Here is a 17,952-nt window from a genome sequence, read left to right as displayed (position 1 = left end):
CACTGAGTCTGTCCCTTGAGTGTGTTGCTTATGGATGTGTAGAGTTGTAATCTGGTCTCGTCTCACACTGACCACTGGGTACACTGGCTCTTGGGTCCCCAGGGAGGTGCAAAGTCAGCCACTGCCTGGGGCCTCCCAGTAGGAGCTACAGAGAGATCTGCAGATTCCTCCTCTTTGTATTGGGTTTGGAAGTGCCCAGACAAGGCCCAGCTGTGAAGCAAGGCAGGCTGATGCTGCCGGCCTTGGGCCTTCTTTTAATAGCTTTGGGGCTCCCTGATCCTGCTGCTGCCTGTTGGACAGGTTTTAGGCTGATAAAGGACAGGCCATTCATATGCAAAAGCCACTGTGCACAGCTTGGGTGGGGTTGTAAATTGGGTGGGGCAGGGTCTCAGGGAATCACCAGGGCGGAGCAAATGGCTGCCAGTCAGCCCTGCACCGGAGAGGTCCCAGCGCAGGAACAATGACTGCTGTGAGCACCTCCATCTGTAAGAAAGCCGCCCTCGCATTCCTGCCCTGATGCAAGACAGTCCAGTTTCTCCCCATATGTGTCTGGGTCCCCCAGAGTCTCACCCAGAACAAGAGTTCAGAGCAAGCGGGAGCTTCTATCTCTCTCCTGATTAAAAAAGCAATGCACCCGGGTGCCTGCCCATTCCACACCTCTGCACCTCCTACCAGTCTCAATGCGCTTTCTTCTTTACCTCTCTAGTTGTAGTACTTCCACTCAGCCAGCCTTCCCGTGGTTCTGGATGATAGTTGTTCCGTCTTTTAGTTGTAATTTTGATGTGATTGTGAGAGGCAGCAAGTACAGGTGTTTACCTGTGCTGCCATCTTGGTTCTCCTATTTTTGATTCTTGCTAAATAATAACCAGGCCCTCCTCCAGTGCCACTGACAGGAGGAGGAGAGTGGGCAGAGGGGGAAGAAAGGTGATCTAGGAGCTCAGCCCTTGGCCCAGAGCCTGGGGACTGTGGTCCTGACGTGGGGCTCTTACATTCCGATGAGGGTCAGATCACTTAGCCGTGGACCCTGCATCTTCCTTTGCCCTTAGGGGCTAATTCCTCATCTTCTGCCCGAACTGCTTAAATGCCACCTCCAGGAAGCCTTCTCTAACCTCTGCCCACCCCAAGCTGGGTTGGGAGGTGCTCAAGTCCCCAGCAGATGGCCACGTGACAGCACAGGCTGCACCTCACCTCCCTCCCCACATCACCACCACCACCACCACCACCACCACCACCGTCTCCTCTGCTGGGCTGTGAGGACAGGCCTGGCCACCTTACTTTTCACCTGCTCCCAGGCCAGGGCCTGGTGCAGCGCAGGTGCTCAGTAAATATCTGTGGAGGAGAGAGAGAAATAAGGGTGCACATTCTAGGGAGGGAAGTATCAGGGTGACCACGGCAGATGGGACCATGGGTGGGTTTCTGTGTTTATGCCTCAGGAGAGCAGTGGGCATGTTGATTATTTTGGGCAAAACCCAGTACCGGGAGGGGAGCCTCGCTGCTGCAAGACCTCTGCTGACCCCACGCCGGCCTCTCTTCCAGTGCCCCAGGGTCAACGGGGTCCAGGCGCACACCAGCAAGCACAACCGGAGGCAGGTGGTCTTGGACCTGCAGATCTGGTGAGCCTCTTGCCTGGGGGCAGGGGTGGGTCCGGGGCACATTCTGTGGGAACAGCAGTGTGAAGATGGGGTAGCATATAGACACTCTCATTTGCCCCTCAGAGCAGATATACCCCCAACTGCCCTGGGCTGGAGCCGGGGATGGGGAAGAGTTTCAGCAGAAGGGATGGTCCGGGGGAGCCACCACCATCTGACCCCTCAGCCCAGGCCCGGCTTCTCCATCAGACCAGGCACTAGGCATGTTCTGGGTACCAAGGCCCAGGAGCTGAGCTTTCCTAGAGGCGAGGGCCAGGTCTGACCTCAAGGGTCAGAGCAGCTGCCTCAGAGAGGATGTAGCAAGAGGGAGCACAGGTGACAAGATGCTGGGACGTGGGGTGAGTCCCAGGGTGCTCCGCACAGGCTGTGAGACGCCAGCAGGAGAGCTGGGCCCTGTGGCTCCTCGGAAAACAAAAGGATGCAAAGACACACGAGCGACTAGCTGAGTGGGTGGGGCAAGGGCACCGTGTTTGAATGAGGTTTGTAATAGGCTTGAGTTGGTGAGAAGGGAGATTGAATCCAGGAAGTCTTCCCGGAGGTGGTGAGATTGAAATTGTGTTTTAAAAGAACCAGGATCAACTCCTGAGGTTCCAGAATGTAGCCGTTCCTTTTCAGTGTCCTTATCCCAGAGGCTGCACTGAGGGCACATTGGGAAGACAGGGTCAGCTCTGGGAATGCCCTTCCCCAGTGGGGGGCTGTTCTCAAGTGTGTTGGGATGGTGACAGCTTTGGGGTCTGGCCCCAGGCACTGCTACAGAGCCTGGTGTGCACAGTTAGGGCCTGTCAGGGTCATCGGGCTTCCCCACCCAGCTTCCTGGGCAGCTCCCGGAGTCCCCAGGCCTTACCCCGACCTTCCAGGGGATACTAGCTCCCCTGCCTGTGCCCTGCAGATATTTGATGGCCACCGCCTCGCTCCCCTTAGTCACGAGTCCTTTCACAGTGTCTCCGGACCCTTAGCCTCTGAGGCACTCATTCTGAGCTCCCTGTGCCCATCACTTGGCAGGAGCCACCAGCAGGACTCGGCTCCTGAGGACATTGTGTTTTCCCTCTACCACCCCCGGCAACCGCCTGGGTGATGGCTGGATGTAGGCAGTGTGGCTGCTCTGTCTATGGGGAAGAGACCTGGGAAGGGGGGCGGAGCATAGCCGAGGCAGAGGGCTGGGCCCTGTGTTCGCCAAGAGCCCCTCCTTCACATCCATGGGGTCGTGGGACAAGGTGATACTCAGTCATGGTCATCGCGGGCACAGGTGGGGATGTGCATGGGACTCCTGGGTGCAGGGGCCTGGGTCAGTGTCTGTGCAGAGCCGAGAAAAGCCGGGGCGGTGAGGGTGACCCTATCTGGGTGAGGCGGGGCTCGGGCTGGGTGGCACTGGGCAAGTTTCCCACGTCTCTGAGAGTGGGCCTGCCCCTCTTCCCGACCTTCCTTCTCCCTCCCCTTTCAGCTACATCGGGGACTGCGAGATCAGCGTGGAGCTGCAGAAGATCCAGGCTGGTGTGAACGGGATCCAGGTGAGTGGGGCCGGATGGTACTGCCCCCACTCCTGTCCCTGGGGTGGGGGTGGGGGTCAGGGCAGGGAAAAACAGGCTTATACTGGAGCAGGCTGCAAAAGGGGGTGGTGACACCAAACAGGCAGGTCACGATTGAGGGATTCCGTGCCCAAGGTCACACGGCCAGGAAGTGACTGCTGGGCCCCCAACCTGCGGCTCGGCCCAGAGCCCCTCAGCCCATGCCTGTCTCTGTCTGTAAAGTCCCCCCAGAGAGACGTCCGTGGCTCAGGGAAGACAGGTTCTGTGGATGGGGTGATGCAGACCCCGTGCTTGCAAACGGGCAGATCGAGGAGGAGGCGGCGAGGAGCGGAGAATGGGGCAAGGCTGCAGGCCCTCAGCCCAGCGCCCCCCGGAAGGCAGTGGGGGCCAGCTCATGGCCCCTGGGGAGCTGGCCAAAGGTGGCAGGTTTCTGTTTCTGAGCGTGGTCCCTGCAGTGACCACACTCCCCGTAGGTGGGGGGCAGCTGCCCACGCCCGGCGAGCCAGCGGTGCGTGCCCTGGGCATTTGTGTGTGGCATGGGCATCAGTGAGACAGCAGGTGTGGGAAGAAGGGAGGCAGTCCCTCATGGAGCCCTCGGTGCCATCCAGTTGCAGGGCACGCTGCGGGTCATCCTGGACCCCCTCCTGGTGGACAAGCCCTTCGTGGGAGCCGTGACTGTGTTCTTCCTTCAGAAGCCGGTGAGCCCCCGGGAGGCAGGCCTGCCCCTCCCTGGGCAGGAGCTCGTGCCTGCCGGGCCCCAGGCGCTGGGCTTGAACCACAAACGGAGATGCCTAAGCCCGCCTAGGCCCGGGCACTCCACATGCCCGTCCCGTGAGGTCTAAGGCAGCCTGAGGTACCCGACTCCGTTCTCCCCCAGACCAGCAGCAGCTCGGGGAAGCTGTAGGGCCACTCAGGGCCCACGTGCCCTGGCCACGCCTGCGTGATCCTGGCAGGAGGCAGCAGGCCCGACAGCCTGCCCATCCCGAGCGGGCGCCCTCAGCAGGCTGGGTTCTCCATGTGGTGGGTGTGGGCGCTGGGCAGAGGGCTCTCGGTCCTGGGCTTCTGGCTCCTTCCAGACTAGCAGCCCCTCTGCCCGCAGCACCTGCAGATCAACTGGACAGGCCTGACCAACCTGCTGGACGCGCCGGGAATCAAGTGAGTGCCTTCGAGAGCCCCCCGCAGAGCCAGGGGGGCCTGGGCTGTGGTCAGTGCCGGGCGCACAGTGGTTGCCCTCCCTCCCTGCTCCCTGTGAGGAGTGGGGCAGGCACCGAGCCCCCCTCCCTCTGGGGGAAACAGGGTGTGGGAGTGGGAGGCTGACAGCATTGTTTGGCCTCTGCGGGCAGGCTCTGTGCTCAGAACACACACACACACATCACGTATGTGTCCAGGGGGGCCTGGGCTGTGGTCAGTGCCGGGCGCACAGTGGTTGCCCTCCCTCCCTGCTCCCTGTGAGGAGTGGGGCAGGCACCGAGCCCCCCTCCCTCTGGGGGAAACAGGGTGTGGGAGTGGGAGGCTGACAGCATTGTTTGGCCTCTGCGGGCAGGCTCTGTGCTCAGAACACACACACACACACCACATATGTGTACACACACACACACACATCACGTATGTGTACACACACACACATCACGTATGTGTACACACACACATCACGTATGTGTACACACACACACGTGTGGGAGAGCAGGGAGAGTGGCTCTGATCAGATGGGATGTCCTAGAGGAGGCGTGTGGACTGAGGCTCCTGGCGCTGTTGGGTAGCAACTGTGACTTTAGACAAATTACGTCACCTCTCTGGGCTCTTCCTCAGTAAAAGTGGAGCCCAGTTCCTCTATCTTGGGGTCCCTGGGAGAACACAGGTGTGTGTGGTGGTGGCCGAGTGGGTGTGGACACACATGAGTGAGGAGAAGTGTGTGGAGAGAAGCCCATGAGGCCGCCCTCACCATGGCCACAAGCACAGGCTGGGAGCGGGCGGTGCTTAAAGGGGCACCAGTGAGGAGGAGCTGGTCTGGGAAATCCCTCCTTCCTGGGGCTGGCAGGGAGGGTGCTGCACCCAGAGCCGCAGGGCTCCAGCCCTGTGTGGACACAGCACACATCACATATGTGTACACACACACATCACGTATGTGTACACACACATCACATATGTGTACACACACACATCACGTATGTGTACACACACATCACATATGTGTACACACACACATCACGTATGTGTACACACACATCACATATGTGTACACACACACATCACGTATGTGTACACACACATCACATATGTGTACACACACACATCACGTATGTGTACACACACATCACATATGTGTACACACACACATCACGTATGTGTACACACACATCACATATGTGTACACACACACATCACGTATGTGTACACACACATCACATATGTGTACACACACACATCACGTATGTGTACACACACATCACATATGTGTACACACACACATCACGTATGTGTACACACACATCACATATGTGTACACACACACATCACGTATGTGTACACACACATCACATATGTGTACACACACACATCACGTATGTGTACACACACATCACATATGTGTACACACACACATCACGTATGTGTACACACACATCACATATGTGTACACACACACATCACGTATGTGTACACACACATCACATATGTGTACACACACACATCACGTATGTGTACACACACATCACATATGTGTACACACACACATCACGTATGTGTACACACACATCACATATGTGTACACACACACATCACGTATGTGTACACACACATCACATATGTGTACACACACACATCACGTATGTGTACACACACATCACATATGTGTACACACACACATCACGTATGTGTACACACACATCACATATGTGTACACACACACATCACGTATGTGTACACACACATCACATATGTGTACACACACACATCACGTATGTGTACACACACATCACATATGTGTACACACACACATCACGTATGTGTACACACACATCACATATGTGTACACACACACATCACGTATGTGTACACACACATCACATATGTGTACACACACACATCACGTATGTGTACACACACATCACATATGTGTACACACACACATCACGTATGTGTACACACACATCACATATGTGTACACACACACATCACGTATGTGTACACACACATCACATATGTGTACACACACACATCACGTATGTGTACACACACATCACATATGTGTACACACACACATCACGTATGTGTACACACACATCACATATGTGTACACACACACATCACGTATGTGTACACACACATCACATATGTGTACACACACACATCACGTATGTGTACACACACATCACATATGTGTACACACACACATCACGTATGTGTACACACACATCACATATGTGTACACACACACATCACGTATGTGTACACACACATCACATATGTGTACACACACACATCACGTATGTGTACACACACATCACATATGTGTACACACACACATCACGTATGTGTACACACACATCACATATGTGTACACACACACATCACGTATGTGTACACACACATCACATATGTGTACACACACACATCACGTATGTGTACACACACATCACATATGTGTACACACACACATCACGTATGTGTACACACACATCACATATGTGTACACACACACATCACGTATGTGTACACACACATCACATATGTGTACACACACACATCACGTATGTGTACACACACATCACATATGTGTACACACACACATCACGTATGTGTACACACACATCACATATGTGTACACACACACATCACGTATGTGTACACACACATCACATATGTGTACACACACACATCACGTATGTGTACACACACATCACATATGTGTACACACACACATCACGTATGTGTACACACACATCACATATGTGTACACACACACATCACGTATGTGTACACACACATCACATATGTGTACACACACACATCACGTATGTGTACACACACACAGTGTGGGAGAGCAGGGAGAGTGGCTCTGATCAGATGGGATGTCCTAGAGGAGGCGTGTGGACTGAGGCTCCTGGCGCTGTTGGGTAGCAACTGTGACTTTAGACAAATTACGTCACCTCTCTGGGCTCTTCCTCAGTAAAAGTGGAGCCCAGTTCCTCTATCTTGGGGTCCCTGGGAGAACACAGGTGTGTGTGGTGGTGGCCGAGTGGGTGTGGACACACATGAGTGAGGAGAAGTGTGTGGAGAGAAGCCCATGAGGCCGCCCCCACCATGGCCACAAGCACAGGCTGGGAGCGGGCGGTGCTTAAAGGGGCACCAGTGAGGAGGAGCTGGTCTGGGAAATCCCTCCTTCCTGGGGCTGGCAGGGAGGGTGCTGCACCCAGAGCCGCAGGGCTCCAGCCCTGTGTGGACACAGCCCCTGCAGGGAGGGCCAGCTGGGCCGGCCAGGGCATGCACCGCTGGCTCGCCAGGCGTGGGCAGCTGCCCCCCACCTGCGGGGAGGAATCCTCTTCTAGGGACTGTCCCTGCTCCCTCTCTGGGGGATGGAGTCAGCCAGCAGAGGAAGAGAATGTGGATGTGATGTCAGGGACCAGAGGGCTAAGGTAGCCACCACTCACCCAGCATTTACTGGGCACCAGGCACTGTCCTCAGCCCTTCACACATGTAAGTCATCCTCGTAAAATGCTAAGGGGCAGGTGTAATTATCCTCGGGTCAGGGATGAGGAAACTCAGGCCCAGAGCGGTTAGCAGGTTCCCCACGGTCACACGCCCCTGTGATGCTAACACGGCGTCGGGTCGGCACTCTTAGCTACCATGCTGGGGCGGCAGGCCGGGCTCAGGCTGCACACTCCCGGGCAGGGCCCACCCTGGCGCTCTGCTCCTGTGCCAGCTCCGGGGATGGGTGGAGGGACAGGCGGCCTGGGGGAGGCAGTGCCACCTCTCACAGCTGGTCGTGCCCACTGTCCCAGTGAGATGTCAGACAGCCTGCTGGAGGACCTCATCGCCGCCCACCTGGTGCTGCCCAACCGCGTGACTGTGCCCGTGAAGAAGGGCTTGGATGTGACCAACCTGCGCTTCCCTCTGCCCTGCGTGAGTACCTGCACCAGCCAGGGCCCAGGGCCCAGAGCTGGGGATAGATGGCTGGAGGGGAATGCATTCTCACGGGGGTGGGGGGCGAGTGGCACCTCCAGGTTATAGGGCGAAGACTGAGTCTCGGGATTGACTTGTCCAGTCACCCATCCAGGGTCGGGCGAAGCCCAGGCGGCTTCCTTCCCGGATCCTGGTACCGTGCGGCCCGGGTTGGGGACTGGGCAGTCAGCCCGGCCCCAGGAGCCTCCAGGAGCTCCCAGCCTCCTTCAGGGACATGAGGCTCCGACTCCATCCTTGGGGTCTACTGGGAAGGAGAATGGCGGAGCCAAGCGGGGGCTTCCTTGGGTGCTCAGCCCCACTGCCCCCTCTATCCTGGGCCCAGCTAGGGAGGCCCCTGAGGACAGCCGTGGGGCTCCCGACAGAAGGGGCCCTGGCTGCGGCCCTGAGCCCTCAGGGCTGGGAGCTGGGGCCCCAGGAAAGGGGAAAGTGCCACTTCACCATCAGCTCCAGGCGGGGTATCAGCCTCCTCAGGCCATGAGGGTGAGGGACCGGCTCCTGTCGGCCTTCCCACGGGGAGTGTGGCTCCATCCCACCAGGTGAGGCTCAGACTGACAATGCGACGCCACCACCTGCGCCACAGCCACTCACACTCCTCGGGTGTCCCACGCCAGCGGTGCTGTCAAGCGGCCGCGACTTAGACTCACCGGGAACCGTGCCTCTGTGTGTGTGGGACACCAGCTGCCCACGAATGTTTATATTGATTTGTTTCACTCCATTTGCTATTTTTAGGGTTTAATTTTTACCTTAACTTTACAATCATATAAAAACGTGTGCATGCTTCCAACGTGCAATATAAAGACCAAGTTATAGTTTAAGGAGTCGGGCTTCTAGCCCTTGTCCCTCCACCTATTCTGCCCCTTCTCCCTGAAAGCAGTGATCCCCCTCTCCCCCCGATTTCTCACTGTTTGTTTTCTAAGAGGCAGATACGCCCCCGTGTTGGTGTGTGCGTATCTGTCCTCAGGTCCCCCGTTCCTCGGCGGACGGCCGCATAGCACTTCCCCTGTCTTGCTGCGTCAGGCCGTGTCCTGGGATCTCTCCCTGACTGCGTGGATGGAGCCCTCATTCTGGGGCCACCGGTTGCTCCACGTCCGGGCGTGCGGCACCTATTTCACCGGTTCTCCACTGACACACAGTTGCGTCATGTGTTTTGCTGGGACAAACAGGCTGTCAGGACCTTCTTACAGTACGGCTTTAGGGCTAGAAAGTGGGATGGCTGGGTCCAAGGGAAAAGACATACGTACTTATATTTAAAAAGAAATAGTTCCAGGCAGGAAGGCTACTCTTCCCAGGCCTTGGCTCTGTTCTGCCTTAAGACATGGTTCGGGGAGGGGGGTCGGGTGAGACAGGGCTGGGCTTCTAGGAGGCAGGGACCCACTGCCAGCAGCAAGCAGTGCCCACGGGCTGTATACACCTGGGCACTGGGCAGAAATGACACTGGAGGTCAGTCTGCTTGCCGGTTACAGACAGGAAACCTCAGGGGCTTGGTTTGCCCTGGTTGTTGGCAGAGCTGAAATGGCTGCCGTGGAAGCCATTCCCAGGGCAGAGTGGGAAGGCCAGGAGTGTGGGCGTGGCACTGAGGTGCAGTGGACAGAGCTCTGGGCCCTGCCATCACGTGCTGCATGGCCTTGGCCAGGAGGCTGCCGTCTCCCCATCCAGACCCAGGAGAGGGTGGGGTGGGCTGGGTGGTGTCTGAGGCTTTGGCCTGATAGTGTGGGCCTCGAGGGCTGGTACTGCCCAGGAAGCAGCGGTGATCCCTGCGCTGGGCATTTCCAGGGGGTGATCAGAGTCCACTTGCTGGAGGCGGAGAAGCTGGCCCAGATGGACCACTTCCTGGGGATCCGAGGCAAGTCAGACCCCTACGCCAAGGTGAGCATCGGCCTGCAGCACTTCCGCAGCAAGACCGTCTACAAGAACCTGAACCCCACCTGGAACGAGGTGTTTGAGGTGAGGGGCTCCTCGGCCACAACTGGCTCCACTCTGGGTCGTGCTGGGGACAGGCGGCCCCTTGCCCTCATGGGCCTCACCTGCCTGTGGGGCAACACTGGCCAAAGGAGTGGGCCTTGGGGGCGGGCAGGATGGGCTGCGTATCCCTCTTCCCAAACCCCCCGTGCTCCCAGAGGTGGGCTGCGGTGGCCCCGGAGGGACAGCTTATAGATACGCTTCCTGTCCGTCCCCCCCCCGCCCCGTCAGCTGTGTTGGAGGCTTTCAAATCAAAGAGAAAACCTCAAGGCAGTCCTGCCCCTTCCTCTCAGCCAGAGCCAGACACCAGGGGCTGAAGTTCTCCCTTGAGCTTAACCACACCCCCTACTCCCTGAAGGAGGCCCCACGGCCTGTGAAGTGCCCTGGAGGCTGCAAAGCCTGCCAAGCACACCTGCAGCTGCTGTGCCCTGTGCACCCCCATGGGTTGCAGTCGCCTCTCCTCTCCCCACCTGCCCCCACCTACTGGGGAGGGCCTCTCACAGGAGGGCTTCCCGGGCACTGAGAAGGCCGGCGCCTGCCCGGGCTCCAGCTGGCAGCTGTGGAGCTGAACCTGGCTCCCAGGGGTCACGGGTGAGTCTGCTTCACCCGCTGCCGTGGCCTGCGGGTCGCGTCCCCTCTTTCCTTCCAGTTCTTAGTGTACGAAGTCCCTGGCCAGGACCTGGAGGTGGACCTGTATGACGAGGATCCTGACAGGGACGACTTCCTGGGCAGGTGAGGGCTGAGCTGGGCCTGGGCGCTGGGCCGTCCACACCCCCCTCCTCCATGCCTCCCGAGTGTCCCACCCTGGACTCTGGGCCCAAGGGATAGAGAGGACCCACGGTTTATGTGCCGCAGGCCCGCTTTCTGATCTCTTAATAATGTACCCAGGGTCCCCATTGGGGCAGGGGCAGGGGCAAAGCTGACACGGATGGCAGGTCCCCAGTGTCGGGGAAACCTGGCTACTCACTCAGGGGGCAGCACACAGAAACTCAGGGTGTGTGAAGACTGCCACGGCCAGGCTGGGGCTGCCTATCCCAACTGCCCGCTTCCAGGTCCTATGAAAGCATTGACCGGAAGTGTTTATTGGAGAACTGAGGTGGCAAAGCAAGAGCCTGACACAGTGTGTCCAGCCTCAGAGGACACTGGCTGAGTGTTTGAGTAAATTTGCCGTCGCCAAACTAGAGGACATTCTGCAGCTTTAAACACTAAGCAGGATCTGCGTATGGACCTGGAGGACGTCCGTTATGTAGTTGGCAGAGGGGCAGGTGGGAGTGACCCTGCAGTTCGATTCACCTTCCCAGGGGGACCCTTGTGTGTGTGTGCGTTCGTACATGTTCATGTACACAGCAGGCTGCTCACACTGCTCGTCTCCGAGGGCTGGGACTGGGAGGCTGAAACGAATTTTACACAAAGCTTCATACTCCCGTGTTGTTTAGCCTGTTCCCGTGAACACAGAATTTTAGAAAGAATGAACAAAACGAAGTGGGAGGGGCACAACCTGATAGCCTAAGAACCAGCGCGCAAGCAAATGTTGCTCATGTACACAGCAGGCTGCTCACACTGCTCGTCTCCGAGGGCTGGGACTGGGAGGCTGAAACGAATTTTACACAAAGCTTCATACTCCCGTGTTGTTTAGCCTGTTCCCGTGAACACAGAATTTTAGAAAGAATGAACAAAACGAAGTGGGAGGGGCACAACCTGACAGCCTAAGAACCAGCGCGCAAGCAAATGTTGATCTTTTTTTCTCATCTTAGTAATTTTCATAATATTGCAGGTTTGAAGTGTGGCTTGTGATTCATATTTTGTGTAACTGATTTCAAGTGTGTTTGGAGCTCAAACACACTTCTAACAGTTACATGCAATTAATTTCCCCCCTGGCTTGAGTCAGGGTAGGTGGGAGGCACGCTGAGAATGTGGGTGTCACCTCTTTGCACACACATGCCAACTGATCCTGTGGAAGGCATTGGGGGCAGTTCTGGAAATGGAGGCATTTGGGGTTGTTACAATGACTGCGGGAAGTGGAGCCATGGCATTTACCTAGAGGGCACGGGACAGGGAAACTGAATTCCTGCAACGCATGGGCAGTTTTGCACAATGAAAAGCCATTCCACTCGAATGCCAGTAGCACCATCACTGATAATTCAGAGCCGATGTGTCCAGCATTACCTGCTTATTCCCCTCTGGGGTGGAAGCCACCTGCCTCTGGGGCAGCATGCCCAGAGCAGCCCTGATGGCTAAGACAGTCCTTCCTCCTCGAGCTGAGCGTGGCTTCCCACTGCTTCCCTGGCATGAATAAGATCCTGGGTCTTGAGGGCCCGCTCAGGTATTTGAACCTAAATCAGGGTGGGCCGCCACACCGTCCGCTGCTGCCTCCTGGGTGCAGAGCTGACCCCTCCCTGTGTATTCCAGCCTGCAGATCTGCCTTGGGGATGTCATGACCAACAGAGTGGTGGATGAGGTAGAGTTGTGCGTGCGGCCCTCCCTGTGGACAGCCCTTGCAGGTTGCTTCAGCCCAGCTGGTCTATGAAATGGGCCCCTCCCATGCTGAGCCACACATACTGGTCCTCCAGGGGCAAGTGCTGGGCGACACACAGATGGGTCCCGGGAACCTCCAAGGCTTGGGTGGGAAGAAGCTTCCCTGGAATGCCCCGACCAAGGACCTCCAGCGGGGGATGGTCACACTGCAGGGCTGGGCCTGCGCAGGAGGGTTTTTCCATCCCAAATGTAGCACTTCCTCCTAACCCACATGTCCCAGTCCCTCAGCCCAGAGTCTGCGCTGCTTCCCCTTTTCCCTGAGCCTCTATTGGGGCCCCACCGGGTCCCAGAACTGAGCTGCCTGTGGAGGGTCAGTAGCACCTCCCTGTCCCTGTCCCCAAGCTTTCCTTTCCCTCATCTCCCCGCAGTGGTTTGTCCTGAATGACACAACCAGTGGGCGGCTGCACCTGCGGCTGGAGTGGCTTTCACTGATCGCTGACCCTGAGGCTCTGACTGAGGTGAGTGCAAGGTGTTGGGGCTCCCTAGCAGAAAGCAGGGCTGGTCACGTGTGGGCTGAGCCCCCAGACCTTGCTTAATCTTCGGGCCAGCCCCACCTTTTAGAGAACCTGCCCCTCAGCCCTGTCTCCACACAGGGCAGCTCCTGGTCTCTCTCTCTCTCTCTCTCCTAAGCATCTCAGTCTCCTTCAGGGAAGCTGGGATCCTTAAATGCTGCTGGTGCCTGTCAGCCTAGACCAGTGGTCGGCAAACTGCGGCTCGTGAGCCACATGCGGCTCTTTGGCCCCTTGAGTGTGGCTCTTCCACAAAATACTGACTTCTGCGCATGGGCTACGAAGTTTCAATTGCATTGTACATGTGCGCCCGCACGACAGTGGTCGGCAAACTGCGGCTCGTGAGCCACATGCGGCTCTTTGGCCCCTTGAGTGTGGCTCTTCCACAAAATACCACGTGCGGGCGCGTATACAGTGCGATTGAAACTTCATGGCCCATGCGCAGAAGTTGGTTTTCAGCCTGGGCGAGTCTACTTTGAAGAAGTACTGTTGATATTTGGCTCTGTTGACTAATGAGTTTGCCAACCACTGGCCTAGACCACAGGGAAAATCCACCGTGTCTGACTTGCACCTGTCGTGCTGCAGTTGGGTCTCAGCGCTGACAGAAAAGCTAGGCTGAGGGATCTTCTCACCAGCCTGGAGGGCAGGGGCTGGCTTCCCTCCGTGGGGGACCTAACGAGGTCTGTGTCTGCTTGCAGGACCACGCTGGCCTTTCCACTGCCATCCTTGTGGTCTTCTTGGACAGCGCCTGCAACCTGCCGGTGAGTGGTGACATGGTCAGTGTCACAACACCCCGCCTGCCTTGTGCCCCCCCTTTCTAATGCTCACTTGAAACGGAAATGTCTTCTTGTGCTGCAGAGAAACCCTTTTGACTACCTGAATGGTGAATATCGAGCCAAAAAACTCTCCAGATTTGCCAAGGTGAGAGTGTGTGTGCGGCTGAAAACCTGAGAGCAAGTCAGAACTCCTTTTCCCCAGAGTAACCCCAGCCCCATGTTTTCCGGGAGAGTCTGCGCACACAGCCTGGGTTTGGCAAGAGCTGTCCTTGTCAAATTTCCTGGTGCCAGGCACTGGGCTTGGCAACTCATCCCCCACATTCATTGTGCCCGCGAGACACGATGACCATGTCCAATTTTATTGCCATTTTACAAATAGGACCCGGAAGGTTAAGGCCTGGGTCACACACCTAAGGGAGGAGCTGGAACTTGAATCCACCCTGTGTGTCTCCATGCCAGGGAGCCAGAGCCTGTACCCAGCCAGCTCACTGTTCACGGAGGCCCCCCTGGGGTCAGCCCTGTCCAGGTGCTTGCACAGTGACGGCAGCAGCTGGCTGGCCACAAGTCCCACTGATGCTCCTGAGGGCTGGGAGGTGGGGCGAGGGTGTGCATCTTAGGCTGACACTGATGATGCCACCCTCATTGTGATTTGCCCCCTCACAGAATAAGGTGAGCAGAGACCCTTCTTCCTATGTCAAGCTATCTGTAGGCAAGAAGACATATGTGAGCAAGGTAAGACAGCTTGGTGTGTAGCCATGGGGTACGGAAATGGGGGCCCCAGCCCTTCTCAGGGAGAGAAGCAAAAGACAAGGGAATTAGCTTACACTGAATGCCAAGTAGGTGCCAGGACACATTCTAGACACTTTATATTTTATTTAGTCTCCAAAGTAACCTCACAAATAGTTTCATAGTTCACGAATCTGAGGGAGAGAGATCAGTGACTTACCCCAGGGCACATGCTAGAAAGCAGCAGAGCTGGGGTTCAAGTTTAGGCGTGACTCTAAGTCCTTTCCACCACCCGTCTCCCCGTCCAGCAGCAGAAACTCCCTCCCAAGTGAGCACTACGCTCACATGACTCTCAGCTCCTTTAAGTCTGGTTGCTCCGCCCTAATGCCTCCCACAAGCGTGTGTGGGTCTGACCATGGGCAGAGAAGGCCACCAGAGGTCCCTGGGGGCTGGAGTGAGAGCACAGGGTATCCTGCTCTGCCCAATCAGACCCTTTAATGGCCTCTCTTCCTCTGTCCCCAGACCTGTCCCCGCAGCAAGGACCCTGTGTGGAGCCAGGTGTTCTCCTTCTTTGTGTGCAATGTGGCATCTGAGCAGCTGCGTCTCAAGGTTTGCTGGCAGCTGGGCTGTTGGATCAGAGCTAAGAGGTGTCTCGGCCAGGAGGGTGGGAGCTCGAAGCGCACCTCGAGCAGGTTCCCCTGGCCAGTCAGCCCCGCCCCAAGGCCTCCCACATCTCAGGGAGGCTGGTGCCCAAGGTCACTGGGTAAAGGCTGTGGGCACACCCCTCAGGTCCCTTGGCTCTCCCTGTGAAAGCCTTTCTGGCTGTTACACAGCACCCAGAGTGGCCTGTGTTGAAATCTACTCAGGACATTTCTGATGTATTTATTTTAAAATGTTAATTTTCACAAAAGATCTGTGGAAGAGCGAATGGAGGATTAAACAATGACGTGTCTGAGACCTTGGGGATCTGGGGCCTCAGCCTGGTGTCTGGTCATGGAGCAGCAGAGCTCACCAGCCCTGAAAGCCCCAGGCCCTTTGTCTCCGACACACTTGCCTTATAGAGACCCTAACTGCCTCTACCCTGAGTCCCTCTCTTCCTGACAGAGGCAGGGAGCAGGCCTGATCCCATTCCCGGTTTTTAGAACAGGACCAGAGGCCAATAGCAGCACAGTACATGCTGACAGAAGTGAATTAGACGTGGCCGGGCCAGGCCCAGAGGGTGGTGGTGGTGGTGATTCTCATTTTGTGGCTGGCCCGCTGCTCAGGTCCTGGATGACGACCAGGAGTGTGCTCTGGGAGTGCTGGAGTTACCCCTGTGCCAGATCCTCCCCTATGCAGACCTGACCCTCGAGCAGCGCTTCCAGCTGGACCACTCGGGCCTGGACAGCCTCATCTCCATGAGGCTGGTGCTTCGGGTAACTCTCTCCCTTTCCTCGCCCCCCCCCTCCCCCGCGAGGTAGGGGGTGGAGCTCTGGTACAAGGTAGATGGCCCCAACACTTAAGTACTTGCTCTATGTTGGGAAGAAGCTAGGAGATGGATTCATATTTTCCATAGTTTTGGAATATTATCAGCCATTACCTCTTCAAATATTGCCTCTCCCATTCTTTTAATCCAGGGGTCCTCAAACTACGGCCCGCGGGCCACATGCAAATACAAATATTGTATTTGTTCCCGTTTTGTTTTTTTACTTCAAAATAAGATATGTGCAGTTTGCATAGGAATTTGTTCATAGTTTTTTTAAAAACTATAGTCTGGCCCCTCCAACGGTCCGAGGACAGTGAACTGGCCCCCTGTTTAAAAAGTTTGAGGACCCCTGTTTTAATCCTTCCAGAGCCCCTTCCATGCTGAACCTTCTCATCATCTTCATATTTTCTATTTTTTGTCTCTTGGTGCTATATTCTAATTTTTTCAGATCTATCTTCCAGTCCACTAAATCCTTCTTTGGCTATGCCTAATCTGCTCTTTAACCTGTTCATGGTCTTTATTTCAAAGGCTATTTTTCATCTCTAACTTTATTTCATCTTTAGTCATTTGAAAATACTTTTAAGGCATATTACCTGAATTCTATTACCTGAAGATCTTATGATTTGAATTTTGTTTCTGTTGATGCTTTTTCATGATGACTCATTTCTGTGTTTGGCAACTTGGGTTGAAACATGGTCAGTGTTCCTTTGTGAGCTGGATTGAGGTTGTTCACTTCCAAAGAGACACTGCTATTGCTGCAGCCAAGAACCTCAGGGGAACTACAAATATGGGTTCTTTTTTATGTTAATTTAGGTATGGATTTTTAGAGAAAGAGAGGGAAAGAGAAACATTGATTTGTTGTTCCACTTATTTATGCATTCATTGGTTGACTCTTGTATGTGCCCCGACTGGGGGTTGAACCTGCAGCCCTGGCATATTGGAACAACACTCCAACCAACTAAGCTACCCAGCCATGGCCTATGTTAATTTTTAACTTTGGGTTTCAAGACACCACAGATAGTGTAAATTCATATGAGAGAGGCCTACAGGTGCCCTATTGTTAGAAAAGACTTAATTTCCCCCCAACCAGATTCAGGCTGAGACAGACACGTGTCCTGTCATTAGGTTTTGCTGGTGGGTGGAATGTGTATCCTAGGCTACTTTTTCACTAAAGAGATCCCACCTTCATAGGTTCTACTTCAACTCCCAGTCTCACACTGACCAAGGCCTCTTTTCCTAATCCCCTGGATTCCACAGTTGATAAATGACCCTCAGAAAGCTTAACCTTTATTTTTTAGTTTTCTCCTCCCTCCCCCGCCCCCCCTTTTTTTTAAGCCCTAGGGACTTTACTTTCTTTGTGATTTTGGCTATTTAAAAGGATGTTTATTTAATTGGGGCATTCCTAACAAGATGTTTTTCAGAATATTTTAACCACCATATTGCTAGAAATGGAAACCCTTAGCAAGGGTCCTGATAAATAATGAAGGGAAAAGAGGAAATGCAATGGCTGAAGTTTGAAAATCTGGTGCTAGGGCCACAGAGGTATGTGTGGATAGAAAACACATTTTAGGGAAAGTAATGGTGAATAGGTGACAGTTGGAAAACAACCATCTCCAGAAGGCAGCT

General features: G+C 55.4%; 1 protein-coding gene across 1 annotated transcript in view; it reads left to right on the top strand.

Annotated features, from left to right (window-relative positions):
• Positions 1–17,952, top strand: part of ESYT3 (extended synaptotagmin-like protein 3) — a 51,940-nt gene that overhangs the window by 27,674 nt on the left and 6,314 nt on the right. Inside the window, exons 7-18 of the mRNA XM_014537595.1 lie at positions 3,784–3,873; positions 4,275–4,330; positions 8,176–8,296; positions 10,130–10,300; positions 10,965–11,047; positions 12,725–12,773; positions 13,219–13,308; positions 14,058–14,120; positions 14,218–14,280; positions 14,799–14,867; positions 15,384–15,470; positions 16,127–16,276. Coding sequence (XP_014393081.1) covers positions 3,784–3,873; positions 4,275–4,330; positions 8,176–8,296; positions 10,130–10,300; positions 10,965–11,047; positions 12,725–12,773; positions 13,219–13,308; positions 14,058–14,120; positions 14,218–14,280; positions 14,799–14,867; positions 15,384–15,470; positions 16,127–16,276 — 1,092 coding nt within the window. The remainder of the gene's footprint in view (positions 1–3,783; positions 3,874–4,274; positions 4,331–8,175; positions 8,297–10,129; positions 10,301–10,964; positions 11,048–12,724; positions 12,774–13,218; positions 13,309–14,057; positions 14,121–14,217; positions 14,281–14,798; positions 14,868–15,383; positions 15,471–16,126; positions 16,277–17,952) is intronic.

This window comes from Myotis brandtii, unplaced genomic scaffold, assembly GCF_000412655.1.
Source record: "Myotis brandtii unplaced genomic scaffold, ASM41265v1 scaffold18, whole genome shotgun sequence".
Lineage (NCBI taxonomy): Eukaryota > Metazoa > Chordata > Mammalia > Chiroptera > Vespertilionidae > Myotis > Myotis brandtii.
The sequence above is the reverse complement of the archived record's forward strand: the minus strand, read 5'-3'. Positions and strand labels throughout refer to the sequence as shown.